This window comes from Centruroides sculpturatus, unplaced genomic scaffold (genome assembly GCF_000671375.1).
Source record: "Centruroides sculpturatus isolate CEXI.00-Female unplaced genomic scaffold, Cexi_2.0 scaffold1183, whole genome shotgun sequence".
NCBI lineage: Eukaryota > Metazoa > Arthropoda > Arachnida > Scorpiones > Buthidae > Centruroides > Centruroides sculpturatus.
Window position 1 is genome coordinate 108,546 of NW_019385406.1, and position 16,233 is coordinate 124,778.

Consider the following 16,233-nt stretch of genomic DNA (forward strand, 5'->3'; position numbering starts at 1 on the left):
TACAGAAAGATATAAGATTTATTTATATTAAACCTATACTATTTTGTTTTTCTTTTCTTTTATTGTAATTTTTTGCTGATTATTTTATGACTTGGATGAATACCAGAAAAACAGACATTTGGCACATGCATTTAATTTGAACAATTATGATCTTGATCTATGCATTAACTTGCAAATCAAATTAAGTTCTATACTGATAGTATTCATTCTATTTAGAATGTATTTTTCTTCCTTGAAGAAAGTTGCTAAAGATGACCAGAAATGTTAGTGTGCAATTAAAATTATATTGCATTTAAAGGTATTGATGTGACATTATTAATACAATTTTTCATAAGAAATACTAAATAGATAATAAATCATCATTCAATAAAGTACCAGCATGTCAGGAAATTTGTAAATAAAAAATTATTAACCAAGAAAGCTATTTTATGAAAACTGAAGATTTTTTTGATATGAACAAGATTGAAGTAGAAAATTTGAAGATTGATTCCTTCCCTTAAATCTATTTTGACTAACATTAAATAAAATACTTTTAGATCTGTAGATATTTAAATACAGTAAAACCTCCATTATCCGGACCTCCATTATCCGGATTTTCGATTATCCGGACTGTTCAAAATAAACAAAAATTTTACGAATTTGCTGATTTGCACTTGGCGAATTACGACACTGTTTATGTACGTGATTGAATGCATAACTTTTTTTGTTTTAACAACGTCTCACCCAGCACAGTGGTCGTAAACTCTTAAATATATTTTACGTAGTAATAAAAATATAACTTGACATACGTACAGTATTTATAAATAATTTATATTGAAATTACATCATTTCTATGACCAAGGGCGGCGTAAGGCATGGACGACGTGGGCCACCGCCTATGCCTCGCGCCTCGAAGGTTTATGCATTACTTAAAACCTGCGAACGCGACGAAAAAATTTTACTCGTCATAAAACGATAAATAGTTTGTCAAATTTTTATTCTTAAAAATGCAGTTTCAACTGCTTTTTATTTTATGAAATCCGTCTTCTTGCGCCACCAGAGGGCCTTTTAAACAATAGGTAGTCTGTTAGCGTTGGTTAGTAGTAGTCCAAATTCAATACGAACGTTTGTTTCTTAAAAATTTGATCACAATTTAAATACAGCATTTACTTTTAATATCACCGATATGTCATCGAAAAGAAAACGTGTTGTATTATCATTAAAAGACAAATTAAAGTATTTTTTCGATTATCCGGATTTTTCCTTATCCGGACTACCTTCATCCCCAATTAGTCCGGATAATCGAGGTTCTACTGTACATATTCAATAATTTTAATTACTTTGTTTAGGGAGAGAAATATTGTGAATAGGATCTTTCAGAAAATTAATTTTTAGGAAAACACCTAATAAAATTTTAATATTTTCTTTAATGATATATAAATTTAAAAAGCAAGAGTTATATTTCTTTTTAAGATACAAAAAAATGTAATAATATTATAATAAGATAAAAATACTAAATTAAAAAATGAATTTACCATCTTTTCCCCACGAAATAATAGGTCGAGGAAATCCATCCACACGACAAGTTAAATTTACTGTACGACCTTCAGTAATTTCTTGATCTCGAGGTCTTTCCAGAAAAGTGGGTAATACTATTAAATAAATATATTATGTTTAACATTTTTTTTTTACAATATTAAATTGATTAATTAAAATAAATTTTAATTGATGAAAAACTGACATTTTGTACATTTCCAGCAATGTCATATGAAAAGTAAAGGAAATGTATGAAAAGTCAGTTTTTCATCAATTATACAGTAGTTCCAGCTTTAAAAAATAATAATGTTTTATATTATTATAATTTATATGTTAAAATAAATTTTATTAAATGGGCTAAATACTACGGTTAATTAAACCATTTGTTTATTATTATTTGTAAATTCAGTCTTTTACTTTAAAAACTATTATAAAATTATTATATACCTAATATTGTAAGCTGAGCTGAAGAAGATATTTTTGTCAATTGATTTGATGCAATGCAATTATAGATTCCAGCATCTCTTTTTTCAACATTTTCTATTGTTAATGTTCCTTTTTGTGAAATGTGATGTCTAGAAGTTAACGACAATAATAAATTATTATGGGTCCAATTAATTGTTGGTGGCGGAGTACTAACTGCTTTACATGGCAAAACAGCTATTGATCCTAACTGGATTCTAAGATTGGAAGGAGTTTCCACAAAATGAAGTTTGGCTATTAAAATTTAAAATATTAATTATTGTGTAGATAAAATATAAGGAAAAAAATCTAATGATAAACCTTTGTTAGTGTAATATTGCATTTTTGCAGCTCTAGATTTCACTTCACCAGCTAAATTTTTTGCTTTACATTCATAAACACCTTCATGATAGTCTTGAGCTTCAGTTATCATTAAAGTTCCATCACTTAAAATACTGTATCGCTGTTCATCTTCTGGAATTATTTCATTGCTATATATAATATATTATAATTAGATTATTTTTGTAAAAGAAATCTATATTTGTAAAATTAAATTTAAAATATTACATGTATTGACAACTGATTATTTATGTCATTCACACGAGAACAATATAACTTTCGAATACTGAAATATTACAGTTTATACTAATAATTTCTTAATCAAATTGAATATATTTCAGAATACATTAAATAACAATATTTTGCTTTTATGTTTCTAAAGTTAAAAATGTAAAGAGCTGAATGATCAGGCAAAAAATAATCAACAGAATAAAGAAATAATTCCACATTCAACCTCTTTTCTAATATAAGCACATTAATAACAACATTTTTTAACTGGAATAAATGTAAAAATAAAAAACTTCCCGCCTGTTCCAGCAAAATTTTTTTCATTTTCTAATGTTTTTGGCTATCTATGCAGCCATCATCTGGAACGAACATATAATAGAATAGTTTTTAAAATTTAAATTCAACAGTGTTCCAAATATGGATCAATCTAATAAGCACATTTTAATCAATATTCATACTGTTCACTTCTTATTAACATATCTGTTATTTTTGCTTTATTTTCTATTTGATTTAGTCATCCCAAATTGTCAATAGATGATTTTTGGTGTAAATTATTTGGTATTGGAAGGTTTAAAAGTTTTAAAGCTATTGATAATTTAATCCCTTTAATGTTTCTATTATTTCAATGGGCCTTTTTCAGAGGTTAATATTTATACTAATAATCTCATATCTTTGGATAATCATTTTGGAAAGTACTGAAGAGAAGAAAATACATCTACAGCATTAATGAAATAATTATGGTCTGACAAGGCAAGCATAGTGTGGATTAAGGACAAATCCAACTGCTAGCAGTAATAGTTAAAAAATAATGAAAAAATACCCAATTAAAACTGGAAATTAGTCAATAATAGCCAACAATTAAAACTGAAGAATTAGCCACACAATCCAAATATAAATAAATCTACCATTTTTATCAGTTAATAATATCCAACTATTATCCAACAACAATATTAAGAAAAGCATTTCCATGAAGTATTGCCAAATTCTTTTTAAATCACTTTATATGTTTCTGATATTACCAAGTTTAAAACAAAACTATTGCATGGCATTATTCAAAAGGTCTTTCCATGACAGTGGTAAAAAAAATCTCAAAACATAAGAAACATCATAACACCAGATAACTTAGTATTTTATCTTAAAGAATAAACTATAACAATTACAATTCAAAATTACTTGATTCTAAAAGGTGTAATAATTTTTTTAATCTTAAATAATTTACTGAAGACAATAAACATAAGATACTTCGAAGTTTGTCATATTATTTTAATTTATAGTTAAAATAATCACCTTCCTTACTTGTTATGCAACCATACAATATCAGGTTTGGGATCACCATCTGCTTTACAATTAAAATAAGCTGTACCACCAAATGACACATCTACATCATGAGGTTCTTCTGTTAATTTTGGCATTTCTGAAAATAAAATTACATTTTATAATATATTCAAATAGATTTATAATGTATATAATTATTTCACTGGTATTGAACTGAAATGTATCCTCCTTCAGCAGTTTAGATAAGCTGACTAGTATACTATTTTTAATATTGCACAAGTTTTGAAAATATCTTACAAATTTTAAATTATATATTAATAAAATAAATAATAATAACAAAATTATTTTTCATATATCAGGTAATTTCACTATTGACATTAATAAATATAATCATCAATTACATAAATGAAATAATTCAAACATTGAGTGGATATTCAATGTTTGAATTTCCATTTATGTATTTGATGATTGCTTCAAGAATGTCAAAAATGCTTCTGTAAAAATAAAATTTTTAACTGTCTTAATCTAATAGTGTCTTTGTCTTGTTTAATTCATATTTATAATATCATGTTAGAATAATTGTAAAATTAGAAATAAAATAAATGCTTTGTTAAACTTACTGCATCTAAAATCATCACTGTCAAGAGCCATAATAGATTTTCCTTGAAGAGGGCTTGGAAATTCACACGTAGCTGCAGCTTGAGTAGTTGATTGTTTATCTTTAAGCATTTTTGCTAACCAGAACAATTCACAATCACATATTAATGCATTAGAATCCAATCGTCTGAAATAATTATTCCAAAAAATGTATACAATTATTAAAAATTTTGAAATGAAATATTTTAAAAAATAGAACTTACAATCGTCTTAATGAGTCTAATTTTCGGAATACTCCAGGAGGAATTCTAGAAAGTTTATTATTATGCAAAAAGCTAAAAAATAAAATTTATATGTTAAATTTATATACACACTAGAATAAAATAGAAAAATAATTCCAAGTTACTGTTTTACTAATACTTTATTTATTTCCAAAAATTATTTGCATATTTTACTATAGTTATAACACAATATGTAATTTTTATTAAATAAATTCTATATTAAGCACTCATCATTAAGTTTGGCAAAATAATATAATTAAAATATATAAAGTTTGGTCAATTAAACATACAGTAATACACCGAACTTATGCAATAGGTGGGACTGAGCGATAACCATGTAAGTCGAAGTATAATTTTGCAATTTATGTAAAATCCAAGTCAGATGTATCTAAGCTAATAAATGTTCTCGTTAATCTTATCTCGTCTTTTTATTCGTTCACGGTTACAAGAAATCACCACATAGAGTCTCTCAAGTCTCCGTACATATAACAAACACAGAAATAAATAACACAAAATAAATTGTAGCTATGTGTCAATTCCACGTGACACATCCGAACATATAAGCTGAACAATAGTGTAAGGGGAGTGAGTAATCAAGAGTTGCGTGGCGCTCAAACAAAAGACAAATTGACCAAGATTTGAAAATCGCATCACTCCGAGTTTGCGTAAGTCGAGGTATTACTGTATATGCAAATGTTAATATTAGTGAACAAGTTCTTAATTAATATATTTATAATTGAGCAGAACTTTATTTTCTACAATCTAAATGAACTGAATAAAATAAAGTTTTATTGGATTATAAAAATATTTTGAGTTCATTTGTAACTTGATTTCAAATTTGATTCTTAAAACTTTAATATTAATGAAAACAAGTATTATTTTTAAAAAATGCATTGTGTAGTACAAAAGGGTATAAAATTATTTTTACTTCCTTTTTCATAATTGAAAATAAATTATTCTCTTCTTAGCAATAATTTTAAAAGTCTGAATTAATGCTAATAGATATACATATATCTATTAACATTTTTAATACAAATATATTTGTATTAAAAATGTAACAATAAAATCTTATTTTAAAATTCTCTAAGTAAATATTTATAAAAACTTTGATAGGGCACTTAAAAATTCATATATTTAAAATGTTTATATCAGTAGTACTCTTATTTTAAAAGTTTCTTTATATTACATAATGTAAAGAACAATACTTACAGTCTTTCTAAAGCTGGAAGATCAGCAAATGTTTCAGTTTGTATCTTTTCTATCTTATTGAAGTGGATGTACCTAAAATATCAATTTAGAACTTAAGTTAATGTATATATATTTTAAGTGCTTTTTTTAAAAAGATTTCATATGATATGTATATCAGTTTTTATGTTTCAAATATGTAAAGTTACTTCACTTTTCAATTAAAATTATCACTTCTTAACAATTTTATCTTTTCCTAAACTGTGAATTACTATTACAGTAGTTTATAATTTATATTCAATAATTTTATAAATACAACTTTGATTTTTTAACCAATTATTATTATTATTATGTGTAATTGCATATTTATATATATTTCTAACATAAAGCAAAATCAATCGACAATATGATCATTAAGTTTAATTTTAAAAATATTTTAAAACAAATTTTAAAATAATTATTTAATATATATTGTAAGTATTATTTTGTGTATATTATTAAACTTTGATCTATAAATGAATTAAATGTAATTTAATTTAATAAAATAATTACATTAGACTATAGGGAAATTTGTATTATTCCTGTTAATGTCTTTATCATAATATTCTTTTTAAACTTAATAATTTATGAACTATTTGTTAGAATCTAGTACAAAAATTTATTACAGAATAATATTTTTTACGTAAATATACGCAAAAAACTCAGTTATCCAAATTGCAATTATCTGAAATTCTGGTTTATCCAGATCCAGAAAAGTTACAGTAATGTTTTATTTTTTAAATTTTATATAAAATTTATTTTTTATTTTTATTGAAAGTTAACACTGGAATATGTTTAATGTTCTATAAGAGGGGTCGGCAATGTGGTGCCCAATGGTATATTTTAGATGCACTCTCTAGAACCATAGTCACGCAAGTGCAAAAATATATACTTGTAATTTTATTTAATTTGATTTTGTGTTATTTTATGTACAGTATGTACTTTTCATTTTTTAGTTATTACATGCATGTATAATCTTTATTTTGTATAAATATACATATTTCAAAACATAATTATTTTGTTTATTTATTACAACATTGTGATTTTTTTCAAAAAGTTTTAAACTACACGCCCTTGATAGTTTTTAAAATTTTTATTGTTCTCTTAGTGACAAAAAGGTTGCTGACCCATTCTATAAAATGGCTTGGCTTGTATTAAGTTGTGATAAACAGAGTCTTGAGTCATTGAAATATTGTAGCCATATACAATACTATATATCTTTCTATCCATAATATTTTTCAAGAATATTAGAAACATCAATTATTCATTGATATTTCTAATGAAATTCGAGAATTTTTGATAAGTAAATTCCAAAATAATATAATAGAAACTTGCTTATCTAAATTGGATCTATTTCTATCAAATTTAGATAAGCAAGTTTCTATTATATTATTTTGAAATTTACTTATCAAAAATTCTCGAATTTCATTAGAAACATCAACATCCAAAACCAGTTAGTTATATATTAAAGCCAAATGATGGCCCAATTATTATGTGAGATTTGGGAAGTTGTTTTTCCATAACTTCGCAAAAAAANACCACCAGGGATAGATGCTGGAAAGAAGAAAGATTTGCTGGACTTGTGTAAAAGTGGTGTCATTCCAAGCATGCATGCATCATTTTATAATTCTCTGAAAGTTTCCAGTAGTGTTGAAAAAGACTGATCTCTAATTTGCTTGATAAAACCATAGCACAATTAGTGATACTTTTTTAATGGCTGTGTTAATTTTTTGTGAACTTTCTTACTTTTGTTTTTATTGTTTGTCATGTTTGAACAACATGGGTCTCATAAAACCAGAATGTAACATTACATTTTTCTGTTCTGTTAAAATAAATACTGTAACTTTATATAAAATGTATATTATTATGTAATGGCAAACAGCTGTTCTAAGTAAAAAAGAATGGCAAACAGTTGTAACTGAGAAAACAATAATGACATTTTGAATGCAAAACTGTTGCAACTCAAAAAATATGTAATAATATAACAGAGAAAATACATTTAAATAATATTATTATTCCAACTCAATGTAATGACTATAATTAACATTCAAACCAAATTTCATTGATTTTAAACAATTCCCTGATTTATCAGCTGGAATTGAAAACTTCAAATGGCTCTCCTGAAAAATCTATATTTTTGAGTTGTAACTCTCTTGTTCTGAGCAGTCGATATGTTAAAATGTATTGCATATATTAAATTTACAAAATTCTCATGTTTTTAAAAAACTTTTGCTGCTAAATGTTTCAGAGAAAATCAAAAAGAAATCATAAGTTTTTCCAATAGAATTGCAATAAATAAAAATAACTCACCATATATAAGAAATTAATGAAAAACTGCTTTAATGGAGCAATCAAACAAAAAATAAACTCATTTGCCTAGTGCTTTCAGGTCAAATCTGTTAAAAGTTTTTTCCATCTACTCAATAAATAGTTTTCATTGCTTTTATCTACTTTTACCATAAAATTTATGGAAGAAATTTTGACTGCTCTATTTGATATGTAGTACTGTATATTTTACTCTCAGTAATTTGCTATAATGAAACATGATTCAAAATCATAAAATTTATTATTAACTTGGTAAAATAGTAAAAAAAATCCAGCAACAAGTTGCTTAATTTTCCTGACAACATAGCACCATACACACAGTTGAATATCTGTTATTTTATTAAAACATGTGATATAAAGTTTTTTAAATTATTATAAAATGGCAAAAAGCTTAATTTTGAGGGTAGGGATGAGTTTTATAAAAAAAATTGTAAATGCTAATAATGATTAAAATTGTCATTAAGTCTAACCCTTCTTGAGATATGACACACAACCCCCTTTATCTCCCCATTTTGTTGATCTTTAACCACCAAAATTTAACAGCATCAATCCCCTAATATCCCAAACCTCTCTGCAAAATTTCAGAAATTGTTGACAATAAGCATAGGAGTTATTAAGTTCTAAAGAGAGTGAACAAAATTGTTCTCCCCACACACACAGTAACATCTATACATACAGAAAAAAACTCTCAAATTTGTTTGCATTTCTCAACACTTCAAGGTCCAAAAACGTAAAAATCTGGGAAGTCATTTTTTTATCTGTTGCCATACTTTTCCTCTGTTATATATAACAGAGCTGGGAAAGTAAAAATATGAGTAGAATTGAATTAAGCAGATTAAGTAGTGTCAGATTAGCAAGAGTGCATTGTAAATGAAGTTGTGTTCTAATTAAATTGTCAAATTTTTTATTGTTATCTTGTTTTTTTAATTAAAATTTTATATTAGTTTATGTTGGGTTGGCAACACGGCAGCTGCACCCTCTAGAACTATAGTCAACAAGTGCAAATATATATAATAGTAATTTTATTTGGTGTTATTTTATGTACATACTTTTAATTTTCATTTTTTAGTTATTACATGCATGTATAATCTTTATTTTGTATAAATATACATATTTCAAAACATAATTATTTTGTTTATTTATTACAACATTGTGATTTTTTTCAAAAAGTTTTAAACTACACGCCCTTGATAGTTTTTAAAATTTTTATTGTTCTCTTAGTGACAAAAAGGTTGCTGACCCATTCTATAAAATGGCTTGGCTTGTATTAAGTTGTGATAAACAGAGTCTTGAGTCATTGAAATATTGTAGCCATATACAATACTATATATCTTTCTATCCATAATATTTTTCAAGAATATTAGAAACATCAATTATTCATTGATATTTCTAATGAAATTCGAGAATTTTTGATAAGTAAATTCCAAAATAATATAATAGAAACTTGCTTATCTAAATTGGATCTATTTCTATCAAATTTAGATAAGCAAGTTTCTATTATATTATTTTGAAATTTACTTATCAAAAATTCTCGAATTTCATTAGAAACATCAACATCCAAAACCAGTTAGTTATATATTAAAGCCAAATGATGGCCCAATTATTATGTGAGATTTGGGAAGTTGTTTTTCCATAACTTCGCAAAAAAAGCAAATTATTTCAAAAAGCAAATTCAAAAAAAAAACTTTCGCAAATTTATGGAAAAACAACTTTCCGAATCTCACAATTATATCAGACTATATTACTACTTAGTGCTTTAATTATTAACAGTAATAGTAATATACTATTGTCAATTATTACTAATTGCTACTATAACCTAATATAATCCAGCAATCATTTGGCTATTGTTGAAATTTGTTTTTATTTTTGCTAATGAAATGAATTTCAAACATTGATATAACATTATTAAAAATATTTACATGATTTTTATTATGTATTATATTTTCTTATAATATCACACTAAATAATAATTGTGTTATTAATATTACTAGTTATTAGTACTTCCGCTGAACCATTCAGTTTATAATTAATAAGCAATTATCAGTCTATTCAAATATACGAGGGCTGTTCAAAAAGTATCAGACCTTTGGTCGGCAAAAATACATTTATTGATTTTGAGGTACAAAACCCTAATCCCCTTCAAAGTAGTCTCCTTGGTAGTGTATACACTTCTCCCAGCGTTCCTGCCATTGCTGGAAACACTGCTGGAACGCATCTTTTGGAATGGTTATCAGCCGGTCCGTCGCATTTCGCATGATGTCTTCTCTCGACTAAATTTGGGTTCCTTTTAGCGGCATTTTCAGCTTGAGAAATAGCCAAAGGTCACACGGAGCCATGTGGAGAGAGTACGGAGCGTGACGAACCACAGGAGTATTGTGTTTGGCGACGAAAGCCCGAATCAGATGCGCAGAATGGGCGGATGCGTTATCACGATGGAGCTGCCAAGTTTTGATCGACCACAGATCCCATCGTTTGCATCGCACTGTATCGGAAAGACGACGAAGGACCTCCTGGTAGTACTCCTTTGCGATGGTTTGGCCTTGTGGTGCGTACTCACGATAAACCACCCCACGAGAGTTGAAAAAACTGTCAACATGACCTTGATATTGCTGCGGACCTGCCGCGCTTTTTTTGGCCTCGAGGATCGTCCCCGAAAGCCTGCTGAATCTTGCGAATGGTTTACACTTGGGTATCACCAAGGTTTTCGGCAAAATTTGAGGTAATATCGCTGCTCACGTTGTTCAGTCATTTTCCAATTTAGTGGAATCTGACGAGAGCTCACTACATGTCCTCACTCATAGGCTGACTGCCAATGACTGACGCTTCCTGCAGGCAGGAAAAAATTCAGGGCTGTGCATGACTGTCCCCTCCACAACTCCACTGAAAGAGGCCTCCCGCGCATCATTGGTTTACGCGGAAAAAATAAAAGTCCGATACTTTTTGAACAGACCTCGTATATGCAAATACCATATTTAAATCTCGCATATAAAACAAGGTCAAAATAAATAAAATTAGATTTATTAATACAATTCTAATTTTATTTCATTTAATCACAAATAAAATATTATCGAATGCATGGAAATGCACACATTGTCCCACAAAAATTACTGTCATTTTAAACTTTAAGGAAAAATCTTGTAAAATCAACAACATAATTTATTCATGTAAAGCAGGACAATCAGGTATTTATTTGCAATAAAATAGTTTAAACTGTTGGTATTATGTTAGATGTTGGTAGCAGACAAACAATACTAAATGAATTATTTATTAATTATTATTATTAATAATAAAAATAATAATAACTAACAATCTTCAAGTTATAGATTTTTAAAATTTTTTAACATGGCATTTTAATGCTAGAGTGGCACATTTTACTTCAGCCCCACATGCTGTCTCACATGTCACTTGAAATTTCACACCACATTGAAAAGCATTGCTCCATTGCAAAGTAGAAAAATTGCATATTCAAAACTTCAAAGTCAAAATTTCTTGGAAGTCTTCCAAAATTAATTTGTTAAAATATAACAAACAAGAACTCTTTCTGTTACCCATACTACATTAAAATACAATATTCAAAAATCCAATATATTTTTATATTTGTAATAAAATGAACACCATATACACTTTTCCAGCAAAAGGATTTTGCGAAACAAATATTTTCAGTTTATTTTATAAACATGCTTCAGATTTCAAACTACAAAATTCTGAAAGTTCAAATTGGAATTTTTCAAATGTTTGATGATGTTATTTATAAAATTCTTTTTAAAATATTGTAATTATATATACATAAATATATATTTGAACAAGTATATAAATGAAAAACCAAAAATTTGAAATTTTGGAGTTCTGCAGTTTGAAACCTGAAACAGGTTTATAAAATAAACCGAAAACAGTTGTTCCGCAAACTCCTTTTACAGAAAAAGTGTGTATGGTGTTCATTTTATTACAAGTTATCTATTCCATTTTAATTTTGGACTTTATTTTTATAATGTTATATATTTTTTAGTAATTCTTAGTTAAGTTTTCCTTTTTGCCCATTTTAAATTCCTCATTTAAAAATGTATTCCATTTAGGCTGCACTGTTTCATAAGCCTTGTGACTTGTGATAGGACACAGCACTGACAGACAGAATTCCAGAAATGCAATACGCATGAGATGGAATCGAAGTTAAAAAGTAGGGTCTTTTAACTTCAATGCTATATTTAGCTAATTTATTCAAAAAAACAAAAACTTACTTACAATTGTTCTAATTTATGAAGACCTTTAAATGCATCAGCTTCTATTAATCGTATTCTGTTTTTATATAAATATCTGAAATTTTTTAATAAGAAAAAAATAAGAATTGAAAGACTATAATTTACAAATTTAAAATTTTAATTTTTGTTATATTATGACCTATACTATACTATGATTTGTTATGTTATCTATACATACTGTAAGATAATAATATAACAAATTAAAGACTTGTTATATTATTGTCTTCATTCCACATCATTTATAAAGATAAAATATCTAAATTAAAGTTATCATCATCTGATATTAAGAATAAAACTTTTATATTACTATTAAAAAAATTCCCAGAAAACTAAATGAAAAAAATTGTGCTTTTGATTGAATTTTTAAATAAAAGCTTAACTGAGCAGCATTCTTTTGTTAATTATATATATATTAATCATTGAATCTCTTTATATCATACAACCTCTATTCATCAAATTAATAGTTTGATCCCAGATTAACTCTATATAATACCATAACAACAGAAACTTCTAATTCAAAAAATAAAACAAAATAAAAAATCATTTAAAAACATGTTTTGGTATTAATTATGATATAATGACCTTAAAAGACAGTAGTCTTCCTTGTGATTAAATTATATTGATATACCCTAATATAACAATGCAATAATTGCTTAATCAAACATCATACAATGCTCTGAATATTTTGAGTATTTAATATTTTTGGATTATCATATATTTACCAAACATAGTTCTTTTATTCCTTTTTCAATTTATTATGAATAAATACTAATAATTTATATATGTATGTAAGAAGTGACAGTATTCACTTAGAAATAAACTTAATTTTAGCAGGTTTATTGAGAATACAATAAAACAACATTTGTATTTTTTAAGTTTTGTAATTTATTTATGCTAAGAGTTTTACACAATATCAGGAATGTTCAGTTGGACAAGATACATTTGTTTCTTTAGATAAACTATGAAATCAGCATTGAAAAGTATATACAACAATAAGATACCCAAAAATCTGTGCAGTAGTCTGAACCTGTTGTCTGAATGTTTATATTTAAATGTTTCTTTACCAAATTAACAAGCATTCATTTTGGAGATATGGATATATCAAAGAAAAGACAGATGTTATCAACAGACATTAAATTAAATGTTTTTAAGGCAATAGATAATGAAAAAGAAAGATAGATGTAACAAAGTCATTTGGAATATCACCTTTGACACTTAAATTTTGTAGAAATGCACAGAAATAGAAGATGCAGCCTAACTTTGTCCCGATCAGAAACAATATCACAAAGTAAAAATAAAGAGCCAGGTAAACTTGTGTTTGAGTGATTGAGGGGCCAGAGTTACAACTCTTCTGGTTTCAGGTTTGATCTTGAGAAAAAAGACATGGATTTGTACTTTCACTTTAATTGACAAAATTTTTATGCTTCCAAAGACTGGTAGAAAAAGTTCAAACTTAGCAACATTATAAATGTCAGGAGAGGAAACATCTATATTCTAGATGAGAGACAAATAACATTAAAAGAATTTATACATAGATATGATGCTGAGGATACAAGCTATTTAATGCAGATGAATCTGATTTCTTAATTTACCACAAGATAAGACATATTCTGTGAAAGATTCTTGCCATGGTGGAAAAAAGCAAAGAAAGATTTAAAGTTATTACTTTCCTGGTTGTTATATATAACAGAAACAATTGGTCAAAATATGAACCTCAAGATTTTTACATTTTTGGACTTGACATCTTGAAAATGTCAAGAAATGCAGAAAAAATTTGAGGGTTTTTTCTATACGTGTAGACATTAGCTTGCACGAGGGGCACAATTTTGTTTTCCCAATTTGAAGCTTAATAACACCCGTGCCTTTTCTCGAAAATTTCTGAAATTTTGCAAAGAGACTCGAGTCTGTTAAATTTTGGTGGTTAAAAATGAAGAGGTTGAGGAGATAGAGTGGGGTCACTCGTCATATCTCGAGTAGGATCAGATTTAATGAAGATTTTACTCTATGGGCATTTACAATTTGTTACAAAACTCTTCTCTACCCTCAAAATTAAGCTTTTTGCCATTAAGCTTGCATTAATAATAAAAAAGATTTTTTAATATGATAACAAATGACACCATATGCAATTTTAAAGTTTTTTGCTAGTAAAGTTACGCAACTCATTGGATTTTCTTCCGTACAAATGCAACGCTTTAAAAATATTTTAAAATTACTTCCATATAGAAATTCAAAAATTCACGGATAACCACGTCCAATTTTAGAAATTAGCGGGTCACGCTTTATTCAAAGGCGATACGAGAAACGGGAAAATTATTTTGTTTTTAGACAGATGCATTGCTCATAACTACATAAGAATAACACTTAAAAATATAAAAACTGCATTGCTTCCACCCAAGTGCACAAGTAAATAAAATCTAGTGGACCAAGAAATTACGTCTGTCATTAAAATGATGTACACGAATAAGATATGAAGTAATTCGATATTTATTAAAGCATTTTGATAGTTATATTAAAATATCAAAATAAAATAAAATCTTTTGCAAGCTACGCATAGGCTCGGTTCATACTGAAATAAATTAATTAAAAATGCTATTTCAAATGTTTTTTTAAAGGAAGGTTTTTATAGGAATCCATATCGATGCCGAAAATGATAATGTTACAAATAGTGAATCCAAAGAATGGGATCAAATGAAAGTTACCTTAATGTACAGACATCATTTGATGATCTTGTTATGGCTGATAAAGCCTCAATTACTTGTGCTCCCAAAATTGATGTAAAGAAAAATGTTAATCACAAACTTTTGAAAATCATGAAATTGTATAAACACAATATGAAAAAAAAAGTTCATTTTTCTTAATTCCAGCGAATTAATTTAATGGCAAAGACGTTTTTTGATCTGGATCAACAGATCTTTGTTGGTTGCTACTAGAACAGGAGAATTACAAAACTTAAGATTTGACTAAAGAGAACATCTATTTGGAAAATCACTTATGGCTGCTGCTATTTTCGTTGTGAATTTGTCTCTTTAATCCGATTTTCAGTTCGGTAGACTATCATATACAGCATTCAGGTTATGAACTTCCTTTATTGATTTGTCATATGCATTTCGGACTCAATTGTAATTTAAGTCCCTCTTCAGTACAAACTGTTTAAAAAATTTATATACAATTACTTAAAAATTATATGCAATTAGTGAGATTACAAAAAATTCTTCGCGTGTAGACAATATTTACTGACATAAAACTATTAAACAATATACGTTACCTCAGATTCTGTTTTCTAAAAACCTCGGTGTATAATTGGTAACATTGTAAAAGAATAAAAATACAGCCATTTAAAAAACACTTCAACTACATATTCACATTAATACGTTGCACCTAATATATCAATATATTTATAATTATTACTTTATAACATAGTATATTTTTTACATCAAAAAACTTAACAATACTCACACTTTACAAATGTTCATAAAAACCTTTACAATTACAACTTTTTTCAAGAAAAATTCGTATGCACTTTATTGAAATGTTGCAGCAATAATGAACGTTTTTTTCAGGTTAATTACTATTAACACACTTAAGAGGATACATTCACACTTTTACAATATATTTTACTTTAATATTTTATGTCACCAGACATTACAAACCAATTTATCTATTAGCGCCCTCTATTATATTATACCACATTTGATCTATTTGCATACCATTTGAAATGTTTATTAAATCAT

General features: G+C 26.8%; 1 protein-coding gene and 1 long non-coding RNA gene across 2 annotated transcripts in view; both read right to left on the reverse strand.

The window, feature by feature from the left end:
- The window catches only part of LOC111638614 (peroxidasin-like), a 95,887-nt gene that overhangs the window by 32,404 nt on the left and 47,250 nt on the right, over positions 1–16,233 (reverse strand). Inside the window, exons 4-11 of the mRNA XM_023384356.1 lie at positions 12,486–12,557; positions 5,907–5,978; positions 4,680–4,751; positions 4,440–4,603; positions 3,841–3,958; positions 2,299–2,468; positions 1,963–2,232; positions 1,515–1,631 (exon numbers count right to left, since the gene is read on the reverse strand). Of these exons, the coding sequence (XP_023240124.1) occupies positions 1,515–1,631; positions 1,963–2,232; positions 2,299–2,468; positions 3,841–3,958; positions 4,440–4,603; positions 4,680–4,751; positions 5,907–5,978; positions 12,486–12,557 (1,055 nt within the window). The remainder of the gene's footprint in view (positions 1–1,514; positions 1,632–1,962; positions 2,233–2,298; positions 2,469–3,840; positions 3,959–4,439; positions 4,604–4,679; positions 4,752–5,906; positions 5,979–12,485; positions 12,558–16,233) is intronic.
- Positions 14,552–16,125, reverse strand: LOC111638622. The gene is made up of 3 exons (XR_002758903.1): positions 15,959–16,125; positions 15,768–15,880; positions 14,552–15,648 (listed from the first exon to the last, which is right to left on the reverse strand). It is a non-coding gene; the product is annotated as an uncharacterized LOC111638622 (long non-coding RNA).